Genomic DNA, 12,068 nt, shown 5'->3' on the forward strand with positions numbered 1-12,068 from the left:
CCAAGGATTACCCCGGGATATAGGGCTGGTGTAGACATGCCCTAAGTTTCTATTTCCTGAGTTTAAAATGGTTTTTTTTCTTTTCCCTTTTCTTGAACTTTATATTCTCATGCTCCTCAGACTACAATAACTTGACCTTTACATTCTGACTAATTTTTTTTATCTCCAAACTATTAATTTTTTTGTCTGAAACTGATTTGTGTGTATGAACAGATACCCATTCACACAGATTTAACTCTATAAAGTCCTAAAACCAAAGTAAATACAAAAAAAATGGAAGACAGAATTTCACTCCCAGTTATTTAGAACATCCGTGAGAGATGTGTGTGCAAATATGCTACCACAATCTTCCCTGTTCTGATATCCCCCATCAATCCCAGCCATCCTGGCCAATAGTCAAGGATCAAGGAAGGGATAGTCCAAAACATCTTGAGGGTTCCAGGTTGGAGAAGGCTGCTCTGCAATCTCTCTAGGTAGTTTACCCCATAGAGAGCACACTTAAGGTTAAGAGTTAACATAATGTTTAATCTTAATCTACTTTCCTATAGTTTTAGATTGCATCTTGTCCTATTCTAAGGGGATAAGTGAAACAATTTCCCCTGTTCTTTCCAGTACCTTTTAAAGTGTTTGAAAATTGTCACCGTGTCCTCCTCTTGAACCTTCATTTCTGTGGCTATTTTTAACATAGTTTCTTTCCTTTAGATCTTCCTTATATGATTTTCTTCTTAAATGGTTTCTTTCTCTTTCTTTCTTTCTTTCCTTCCTTCTTTAAAGATTATAATTAGCACTCAGACCACATGGTGTGGCATAAATGACCTCCTTTTTTACCCCACAAGAAAGAGTGATACATTTTTAGAATATCAAATTCCTCAAGCAGTACCTTGAGTCTGATAACTTCAAAATAAGAAAGATATGATAGCTTTTGGTAGTCTCACCACACAAAAAACATTCTTTCCCAGTAACAATCACAGCATAATGATAACGAAGAGAGTAAATAATAACAATAAGCATTCATATAGCACTTGAGGAATTCAAATAACACCATATGGAGTATCATAGTACTACTTACAATAACCATCTAATTTTATGCCAGTCTCTGATTTATTAAGATGCACACAGTTTCAGGCTGTCTTAAAAGAGTACAGTTGAGTTAATCCATCTTATCCTCTTTTGATTTTGTCCTGTTTTAAAAACAAAAACAAAATTGCTGTTCCCCACCTGCTGAACTTTTTGAAAAGTGATCCCCAACTTAGATGATGCTGTATACATCCTCTTTCAGCAACAGACTAATGCCAGGGTTTGAATTACTATTGAATAAGCAGCAGTGAAATATCTATGAAAATAATCAGTAGGTCCAGAAACCACAAGCAACAACAAGGAAGAGTTGTCCTTAATCAGCAAAGACCATTTGTAGAAGAAGGGCTGTGAGTCTGAGTCAGTCTCTCTCCCTCTCCGTGTGTGTGTCTGCATACTATTTCTTTGTTGAATCTAAGGAGCAGGCAGGTGGTGTAGGAAGTACATTGCTCAGAATGGCGTGTGTGTGTGGTTGGGTTTTTTTTAAGTTGACATCACTGAAGTCATGTGATCGCCAAGAACCAATTGGAAGAGTCTGTGGAAAGGGGAACAGTTAAATTTGTAATATTGGTTGAGTGAAACACTTCTTTGGGCCTCATAAACAACCACAGAACCACAAGTTGGGTACAGAGGCAGTCACACAAGAGTGGGTCCGGGATATTGGTCAGCAGGCAGGGCGAATCATTTTGACTGCAAACCACAAGAGTTTCGTAGAGTGGTAAGCATCATGAAACCACAAGTGATCCGCTATTTCTCTCTGTGTGTCTCTCTTTTTACAAAATAGTTTCAGTGTTTGTGTGGCAGAAAAAGAACCTTATTCAATTTATTTTGCTTTGCAGACACAAACATGCAAAGTTCAGTGCCAGAGAGGAGGTTTGGTGCAATGACCATTCTTGACTGTTTTATTTCCCAAGGTGAAAGAAATCACATATCCACCCCTTTTACAAGAGAGAATAAGTTTTTAAAGAGGAAACCATGGATTCAAGCGGCATATTTGAGTCATTTCCTTCTTACCAGCAGTGCTTCGTGCGAGGTAAGTGCCACTCAAATGTTTAAATATATTTTTGACTCATCCATGTTTAGGAAAATGCATGTTTGCACTTTTCAAGAAGCTCTTAGCAGCACATGCTTTTCCAATTTCCATGATCATTTTCTTGGACTCTAACAAAATCTGAAATGTGAATGGGTTACCAGCTTGCTTCCGTTGAGCAATTGTACTGAAGATTTCTTTCAGTTGTTCAACCAGCACATAACCATCAGTGTTCTGCTGGTGGCTGTTATAAATCATATAAACTTCATGCAACAGCAGGGGCACAAACCACCAAAGGCGTCTGTAACTGCTGGCAGAATCAGAGGCTTTGGAACTACAACAATTTAAACAGCCATGGTCAGACTGCATGCATCACAGACCAACACAAATATGGTAGATAGATGGAGGGAAGAGCAAACTTGAGTGTCAAGCCAATGAATTATGCTGTTGCCCCATTTATGTATTAATACAGTTAATAGAAGAAGCCTAGAGCTGTAGTTATCATGTGAATAGTGTATTGGGACTTAATTATTTGGACTTACTTCTGTGTGAGCATGCATAATATCAAGCTGGAAGACTCATTTATTAAGCCTTTTTTTAAAAAAGGAACTTCCAAAATACTTGTAAACCAAAGGATGGGGAAAATGAAGCAAACTAGAGTCATTTTTTTATTTATTGCTCTGAAAGCCATGTTGCTCTCTGTGATTAGAAGTAACATGTAACAGACACATTTAGAATAATGAAGTAGTCCAGAGATGGGGGTGTAATAAGCAAACTGCAAATTTTTGTCTTATTTAGTTTCATTTTGGATCTGCAATCCTTGGGCAGACATTTTAATTGTGAGAAATCCTTATTAGTAAGCAAATCACCCTGTGTGAGAAATACTGTAAACCGCCCAGAGAGTCCTGGCTATGGGAGCGGTATATAAGTGTAATGAATAAATAAATAAATACTGTGATGGTTCAGTAAGCTTGGTCCTTCCTCAACAGTATATGAAAAGGCTTTACTCTTTCTCCTGGAAAAGCATTCCAAAACAGGTAGAATGCCATGCCTATTTGTGTTATAATAAATACAACTCTATAAAGTGAACTCTTAGCAATTTCATACCTACAATGGTCAGGAAAGGCATGAGGTGCTGGGAGGAGAAATCATTCCAAACTCTCCGACTCTGATGCCTCAGGAGTGTCAAAATGAGTCACCAATTATTTGTATTAAGTAGCAGGCTGAGGAATGCGGAAGGGTCTCAAACTCCTTTGTCACAACAAGCTCCTTTATAGACTGGAAATGGGGGGTGGGCGATGAAAGTATGGGAGAAGAATGGTATAAATGCTTTCCTTTATGCTGCAGCTATAAAGGTTTTAAACAACATTTTACTGGCATCAGAGAATAGTTTAGTTGAATTTAATCACTAGGAGTTGTCTGAGTCACACACCTTTTTTTGGAACAACTTTTGGTAACAAGGCTGAGCATGGAGTAAGAAAAAACTGCTAAATCTTCCCCGACTCATTTCCTTTCGGTTGCTAACAAGCAAAGGAAGCAATATTAGTAGAATAACAAGGGTCTTCCTGAATGTAGTTGGCTTTACTTTTCTTTTGCTCATCCAAATGTTTATTTGCTCTTTTATCTACAAGACAGGAAGGGTTTATTGAGGAAATTTTATTCATTTGGAATGTAATAAAGAATGAACCCTGTAGTGCTCTACTTGACACGGTAGTGTACAGTCAGTTTGCTCTTGAACTCTGACAGGAAGAGGGCCGTTAATGAAGAGAGATGTTTAATCAGACTTTGAAATGGTGTGAATCAGGGCCTTAATGCTCCATAGCAGTTTTGTTTTCGTTCTTTGCAAAATGAATAATCTGTTCTCTGCATTTTCATTACGATAAACCCAAATAAACCTATATTCCGTCATAGAGAACACACACAAAATCCAATTAAATCCAAGGGCACAATGAACAGGAAGCCTGTCTTGTGCAAGAGCCATTAAAAGGATAGAAAAATGGGGAGCAGGAATGGTCCCATCCTGCATACAACTCACATGCCATTCAGTTGATCTTGGTACTAGTGTATTGTGCATGCAGAATGTGTTCAAAAGTAATTCTGTTCTGCTTACTTTCATTTGTTCACATTTTCACATCTTGTGAGCTTCTCATTTCTCTGTGGCTCTGTCTGATAAGCAGTTGTTGTATTGGGCATGTGCTCAGCCTAGTAAGTTTCCTGAATGCTTTCTGTTGGTACTTTCCCCTCCAAATATTAGTACAAGTGGTTCCCTGACAGCTGCAGAATTAGTCTTAGGGCTCAGCAGATGTGAATAGCTTAGACTGAGTGGTGGCCAAGTTGATTACTAAATGAATTAGCATCATGGAATGCACAGAAACCACTTGTCAGTTGGAACTGGGGACTTCTAACCCTACAAATAGATATAAGAAGAGGTTATTGTGGCTGTTAATAGCACAAAGACAGATTATGCTGAATCTCAGCTCCCACTGCAGTTCCTAGGGGAAAAGGGCATATCCAAAAATGTGAGGCCCTAGTCTCCTCTGTCATTGGTTATTTCCCTCCCCCTCTTCTCAGCTTTCTCAGTGGTAGCTTTCCCACCCAGGCCAGTGAAGCAGCCTTGGAAGAGAAGTTGAACAAACATGGGAGATATATATTTGTTACTTTTAATTACAATCAAAACGATAAACGACAAAAGTAGTGGTGGAAGCAACGGTGGTGAGTGTGTACTCTAATTCTAAGGAAACATCAGACAAGATTTACACATGCAACAGAATGAGGAAGGAATAGTGGTGGCAGAATTCTCTGGTGGTAGAATCGACTTCTGGCAAGGGACCACATTTTCAGATCTTGCGATACCTAAATAGCTCTGAACAAGAAGAAAATTGACATTGCAAGGATTAGTCTGGCTAGAACCTTTCTCCGTGATGTAGTTGTTTTTGTTGTTTGTTTGTTTGTTTTTGCTTGCAGGGATCTTTTGGTTTCTTGTTTTTTTTTAATGGGGGGGGCATTCAAACATGGGAGTCTGAGGTAGTACAGCCCACCCTACCACCTTAAGACTAGACCACCTCAATCTACTACATGTGCCTATTGACCAGGCCTTAATTCCAGAACTGGGCCTGTTTTGAGCAATATACATCTGATGCTGTTTATTGTTTAATTGCAGTGGATAGTTTCAGTGGATAGTGAATGCTCTGCACCTCTTCACTGATTAATATAAGTGTACAGGGTTTAAATCTGAGTCTTGAAGACTTATCCAAAAGTTTCTTTCTGTATGTGTCTGCTTCCTCCTTTTACTGAGCTTTGGATAATTTCAAAAGACTTGACTTGACAAATACCTAGGGTTTGGCACAAGAAAAATAATCATTGCCTTGGTCAAATTGTTCTCACCCCCATTTCTCAGTAGTGTTTATACAGGCTAGTCATTAGAAATGTCCAAAATAGTTTGGTTATTTTTCCCGCCAAAATTTATTACACTTTCTTTCTTAACTGAAATTATGGCCCAAAGGGTGGAAAAAAACAAGTTGTTTTCTACCATAGATTTGACTTTATCAGTCCATGCAGTCCTCTCAGACGGAAATCCATAATTCTTTTTCAGTGCGATACTCTGAAAATTTGGAGGAAAAAAAGAGGAGTGGGGAAGCAAACACTGGTCCCACCCTCAATGAAAACTGACAGGATCACAAAGCTTGTCATATTAAATGGATGTGGTACACCACAAAGGATATGACCCTTTTTCTATCACACCACACCAGGTCCTCCCTTATACTAGTAGGTAAAGAAACAAAGATTCTATTGAACCTTCTTTGGAGCCCTAAACTATCCTGAATTTCACAAATTCATTTTCATACCAAGATAATTATGGAAGTCACGCTTCTGTTTTCCAATAACAAGTGTGTGGTAAGAAAACACCCACTGTACTGCATTTAGCTATCCTGTGCCAGATAGCTTCAAACCTCCAGAAATCTTAGACATGACTAACAGAGCAATCCTACACATGTCTACTCAGAAATAAGTCCAGCTGAGTTCAATGGGACATGCCCCTAAGTAATTTGGTATAGAATAGCAGTCTATACAGTCCTATACACACACAGCCCTATTGAATTATACTGTTAATTTTTCAGCTCCTTCTTTCTATTAAGAACAATTGGGGTCATGCAGAAGAAATACAGATTACAAAACAGTGAAAATTAAACACTGTTAACTCCCATTGCTTAGTTCTCTTCCATTAATGGGACTTTAAAATGATTAACATTAGTTAGCTTGTGCTCACGTGATCTATGGTCAGGTGTAACAGCCAAACAGAGTGATTCAACCTATGGTTAAGTCAGGGTATAGTCTGTAGGTACATGGTTCAGCAGCTAAACAAGTTTGTGTCTTCACAATGGAATTATTCCTTCGGATCTATTATGTTTGTTGCCTTGTGATTCAGTGAAGAAAGGTGGGATGTTAGTGTAATAAGTAGATCAAATACACACACACACACACACACCCCAAACCATGTTTGGCTCCCAGTACAATGTTTATTTAAAATTTATTTTATTTAAAATTATTTTTGAGCCGCCTTTAAGGGTGAAAGCCACTTAAGGTGGTGCACATAATAAGAGAAATGCAAAACAATTAAAAATCCATTGAAACAGCACTTACAAATAAAACCAGCAGCTCAAAAGTACAATGAAGAGAAGGCCAGCAGGAATAAGTGGGTCTTCAGAGGGGCCTGATGAACTTCTGATGGAACTCATTCCAAAGGCATGGAGAAGTTACTAAAAAGGCCCTCTCATCAACCTACGGTGCAATCCTATGCATGTTCAGAAAGTCTGATAACTCCCAGAATTCCCTGTCTGGCTGGGGAATGGTGGGAGGTGTAGGACATTTTTCTAACCACCTTTGGTAGCAGACAAGTGAGAAGGAACTCTGATAATGACCTCAGAGTGCAAAAAGGTATGGTTGAAAGCAGTCCTTCAAGAAACTTGGCCCAAACCATTTAAGCCTTTTAAGCTTAAAACCAATGACCATAATTTCACTTTCTTGTAAAAGTAAGCAAGCTAGAAGCAAGAAGTTGTGCTTCCATGAGTACAGCATCTCTATTCACTGGCTTGTGGGTTCAGGGGCACACACCTTTGTGATTAGGGATGGGTGAAAAATTTATTTGGTTCACATTTGAATGCACACTAACAAAATTCATACTTCTCGAACCTACCCATGGACCAGAATTCACTGATACAGCAATATTTGCACTGTTTGAAATATCACCAGTTTGCAATTTTTTTAAAAAATGCACAAACTACATATTATAGTAGAAAATGCACACAAAATGCATTATATTAGAGGAAAATGCTTGCAAAAACGTGTATTTTTGGAAACGTGTATAAAATATATATTTTTGGAAAAGTGTGTACAAATACATACATTTTTAGAAATGTACACAAAAATGAAATACACATTTTCATGTGGTCTTTTAGAAAATTCACATACTGATGCAGAAACTGAGAAATATCAAACTTGATAGATTTGTACATCCCTATTGTGATCAGATTCTAAGCAAGGTCCAGAATCAGGGAAGCATATCAGGGTTTTAAGAATGCAATTGGGCTCGATTATAGGTAACAGGGCTATCTACAGCATCTCTTAGTGGGAAAGCAGAAAGAACAAGCAGGAACAGGAAGTAGACTTCTGCAATTTCCTGCTAAAGATGCAGATACTTATGCCACCAGCAAAAAGCAAATCACCTAATATACCTCATTTGCAGTGTAATCCACAGCCTGTTTCTTAAAAATAAAATAAAATAAAATAAAGACCCTGTACTCTAGGTATAAACCACAGTCTTTACTTACAGTAACTGTAGACCAAGAATATGAAAAAAACAGAGAGCTGAAACTAAAAGTAACAAGAAATAAAATGCTTCAGAAGAATGAAGAGCAGCCCAGAATAATTAAAGTTATCATTAAACAGGTGATTGACTTAGGGTGCAATTTTATGCATGTTTAGTCAGAAAAAAGACCTACGACTCCCAGCGTTCCCTATCCAGCCATGTTGCCTGGGGAATCCTGGGAGTTGCAGGACTTTTTCCAGTCTAAATAGGGTTAAGGTGTAATCCTATACACACCTACTTGGGAATAAGCCTCACTGAATGGGATTTACTTCCAAATAAACATCACCAAATGTGTTGGACTACAACTCCCAGTGTTGCTATTGGGCATGCTGACTGGGAATGATGGGTGTTGTTATCTAACACAACTAGAGGGCACCAGGTTGGGGAAGGCTGATCAATAGGACTGCAGTGTTAATCCCACTGACAATCTCCAAGTCTTTACGTCTCATTGGCTACTGTCCAACAGATGATTATTTTCTTAAGTGCCAGTAGGATTTGAGCCATTGCCTACAACACCCAATGAGTGCGAGTTGAAGTCATTTATGGATCATGATGCTAATCTTCCCCAGTGAAGATATTTTGCCTCTAGTGATTCTGTGTTAAACTGTACATGTCAGAAGTTCCCTGCAATATTAGTATTTGACAATTCAAACTGAACATGTAAACAAACATTCCTGAAATGTATTACCTTTAAAAAACAACAAGTTGCACTAAACTGAAATACTTGATTCTGTGGACTGTGGCTCTTCATTTTTTGATAGCTTTTTGTGTGGGACCTGGAAAAAATATGACATAGTGAGAGATGGGGTGCTGAGGGATGGGGAAAGTCATGCCTGTCTTCTTTCCTCCCTGCCTCCTGCCCCCTCCCCGATTAGCTCTTTCCCCCCACTCTTCACCATAAATCATCCCCATTTACCTTCTTCCATCTCCTTGCTGTTCAGCTTCTTCTCACCCTAAGCACTCACCCCTCCCATTACCTTCATCCCACCATTACCCTCAAACCTTCCCTTCACCACCCTTCCTCGTTCTCTTCATCCTCAACCCCTCTTCCCTACCTTCTCACTGCTTGCCCTCAGCCTCCTCCTCAAGTTCCATTCTCCTTCCCAACTGCCAACCCCGCCTATACCTCACATTCAACTCACTTCATCTCTCCTCTTTTCCTTACTGGCAGGGAAGAGAGCCCAGACAGCAGCAGTACTGAGAGTTCCAGATGCAGCTGCTGCATTGCAGATGGTCCTCTATCTCTCCCCTCATAGGGAAGGGAGGGAAATTAAGGATCAGAGGAGGATACATGCCTTATGATTCTTTAAACTTGGAACTTGAAGGACCCTTAAAGGCGGGTTGTGGTCAAAGAGCACACCTAAAGGGGGGTAGCACTATCATGTATTCACAAAATTAACTGAAGGCCCACTGAAAGCATCCAACATTGTAATAAGGAATGAGAAATACTATATGTTGAATGTGAAATATGATACTTTTTCTTGTTAAGCACATCTCACTCATTCCTACAAATGTGAGTCACTCAATAAACTTCTCTTGAGTATGCAAAGTCCATCCCACTCATAGGAACATTTGTCTCCAGAATGTTTAGTCAGCAATGGTGTTACATGTCCTCCAACATCCTTAAGGGCACATTATTGAAAGATCTTCCAAATAATACATCATCATCATCATCATCATCATCATTCCAAGTATTTTAGTATCGTAGTCATTTAGCTCTGCTGTTTTAAATCTGTATTTTAAATCTGTATTTTAAATCTCTGCTTTGCAGTTCAGTTTTATTCTGGTTGTACTAGAAATACAGGGCTAAATGAATAACTCTATCCTCTTCTTGAGGAAGTTTGGGAACTGGGGAAGCCCAGATGGCTGCAGTGTCCAGGAGTGCATTCTACCAGCTTAGGCTGGTACACCAGCTGTGGCCCTAACTGGAGAGGACGGACCTTGCCTCAGTTATCCATGCACTAGTCACATCCAGGCTGGACTACTGCAATGCACTTTATGTGGAGCTGCCTTTGAAGACAGTTCGGAAACTTCAACTGGCGGAAAATGCAGCCGCCTGAGTACTGGTAGGGGTGAGGCGATTTGATCATATAATGCCTATACTGTGCCAACTGCACTAGTTACCGGTTTGTTTCCGAGCCCAATTCAAAGTGCTGGTTTTGACCTTTAAAGCTCTAAACGGTTTGGGGACCTAGTTACTTGAAGGACCGCCTTCACCCATATCAACCTGCCTGCACTCTATGGTCAGAAAGAGAGGCCCTTCTCATTTGCCCACCTGTAGAGAAATTAGGTGGGCCCACATGGGAGTGGGCCTTCTCTGGGGCAGCCCCAAACCTCTGGAACAAACTTCCATCAGAGGTCCGCCATGCACTAACTATCCTTGCAGGCTTTCAAGAAGGCCCTAAAAACATTTTATTTTACCATGGCCTTCCCATGATGAATATTGTTATTGCTGCTATTATTGTTCCTGCTGGTTTTATTGTTTTTATTGTTATTTTATTGTGATCATGCTTTTATTGCCTTTAATATTATAATATTTTATTGCTTTGAATATTTTATGTATTTTATTGTTGTAAGCTGTCTTGTGAGGGCCTGTGCCCTGAAAGGCAGCCAAAAAACTGTTATAAATAAATAAATAAATAAATAAATAAATAAATAAAGCAATATCAACAGATGCCAGTCTAATCTTTCCTTTCAAATTTCCGATGATAGATGTGCTACTTTTCTGTTCTTCCTACAGTTAAAAAAATCTTTAAACTTTCAGCTCTGGCTGAAAAATTAGATATACCTTGAGCATGAATTTTAGTCGAAAGGCAGGATATAAACTGAATAATTTAATATACAATCCTATGCATGTTTAGACAGAAAAAAATACAACAACTCCCAGCATTCCCCAACCAGCATTGCTTTCTGGGGAATTATAGGACTTTTTTCTGTCTATGTATCCATGGGATTGCACCCTTATCCATTTTGTTTAAGCATTTTTATTCCAGTTCTCAGCCAAAAAAGTTTCCCACAGTGGCTTACATAAAAGCAGTAAAACAAGACAGCCCCTGTCCACAGGCTTATAATCTAAAAAGACATGACACACAAGGAAAAAGAATGGGAAGGGAAGATGGGGGGAACGTTCCATTTAAATAGACAAAGTAAATACTGCTGAAAGGTAATGCAATTACCTCTTGTCCTGCTTTGGGGAATGAGAAAACCGCTATTCTCTGGCCCCATTTTAACAGTATATGCACACCATCAAACCTACGTATGTAATCTGTTTCCTTCAAATGTTACTAAAATGGCATGTGAGCAGCTGCACCATACTAACTCCTGTACTGTTACTAGTAATTTAAGAATTTGTCCATTCTCAGTAGCTTGTTGATCTAGTAAAAAGGTCACCTGTGCTACTGCAAATTGTTCAGTGCTCACCTAGGGTACTTCCAGATGATGCTTTTATCATGCCATTATTCACAGGATTTTGTAGTTTGGCCCAGAAGATATTGTCTTCCACTTGTATTCCTCCTGTGTTTTCCCACCACTTCTTCTGTCTTCCCCACCCCACCCCAAAACACCCCAAAAACACCATTCAGGAGGAAAAGATGGAATAGGCTCCAAATGCCTTTTCACGGTTAGCACTAGGAGCTATCCATTTGGAACCATCCCTACTTTTTCAAATAATTACCATTTTTGGTGGAAAGTTGGGCTACACATTTAATTAATGAATAAATTAATGTTCACTGCTTTGAATTATTCAATTAATGTCTTTAATAAGGTAAATATAATTAATTATACATAAACTAAAATTTCATCTGGCTGCCTATGTGTTTTATATATCCAGCATCTGGATATATAAAACACATTCATATAATCTCAAAACCTCTACGATGTATAGAAATGCTGTCATCCTTGTTTCAGAAATAGTGGAATGAATCATAGAAGCATCCAAGATCATACAGGAAATTTGTAATAGAGCAAAGGCTAATCATAACCCTCAGACAACCTAGCCATTGAACCATTCGTCTTTGTCCTTTAATTTTTTTATGCTAAGGTTCGAGGGTAGTGATATATATTTGCAACATGGTTGTTCCTAAATATGAAGCTAAATAT

General features: G+C 38.9%; 1 protein-coding gene across 2 annotated transcripts in view; it reads left to right on the forward strand.

Moving 5' to 3' along the window:
• The first annotated feature begins 1,699 nt into the window (after positions 1-1,699).
• The window catches only part of RUNX1 (RUNX family transcription factor 1), a 211,268-nt gene continuing 200,899 nt past the window's right edge, over positions 1,700-12,068 (forward strand). The window contains exons 1-2 of one of the 2 annotated variants that reach the window (XM_063127570.1): positions 1,700-1,792; positions 1,989-2,107. In XM_063127570.1, coding sequence (XP_062983640.1) covers positions 2,050-2,107 — 58 coding nt within the window. In that variant the 5' untranslated portion in view covers positions 1,700-1,792; positions 1,989-2,049. Of the gene's footprint in view, positions 1,793-1,871; positions 2,108-12,068 lie in introns of those variants that run through there. The other variant, XM_063127571.1, reaches the window with a different exon arrangement.

Source organism: Elgaria multicarinata, chromosome 5 (genome assembly GCF_023053635.1).
Source record: "Elgaria multicarinata webbii isolate HBS135686 ecotype San Diego chromosome 5, rElgMul1.1.pri, whole genome shotgun sequence".
Classification (NCBI taxonomy): domain Eukaryota; kingdom Metazoa; phylum Chordata; class Lepidosauria; order Squamata; family Anguidae; genus Elgaria; species Elgaria multicarinata.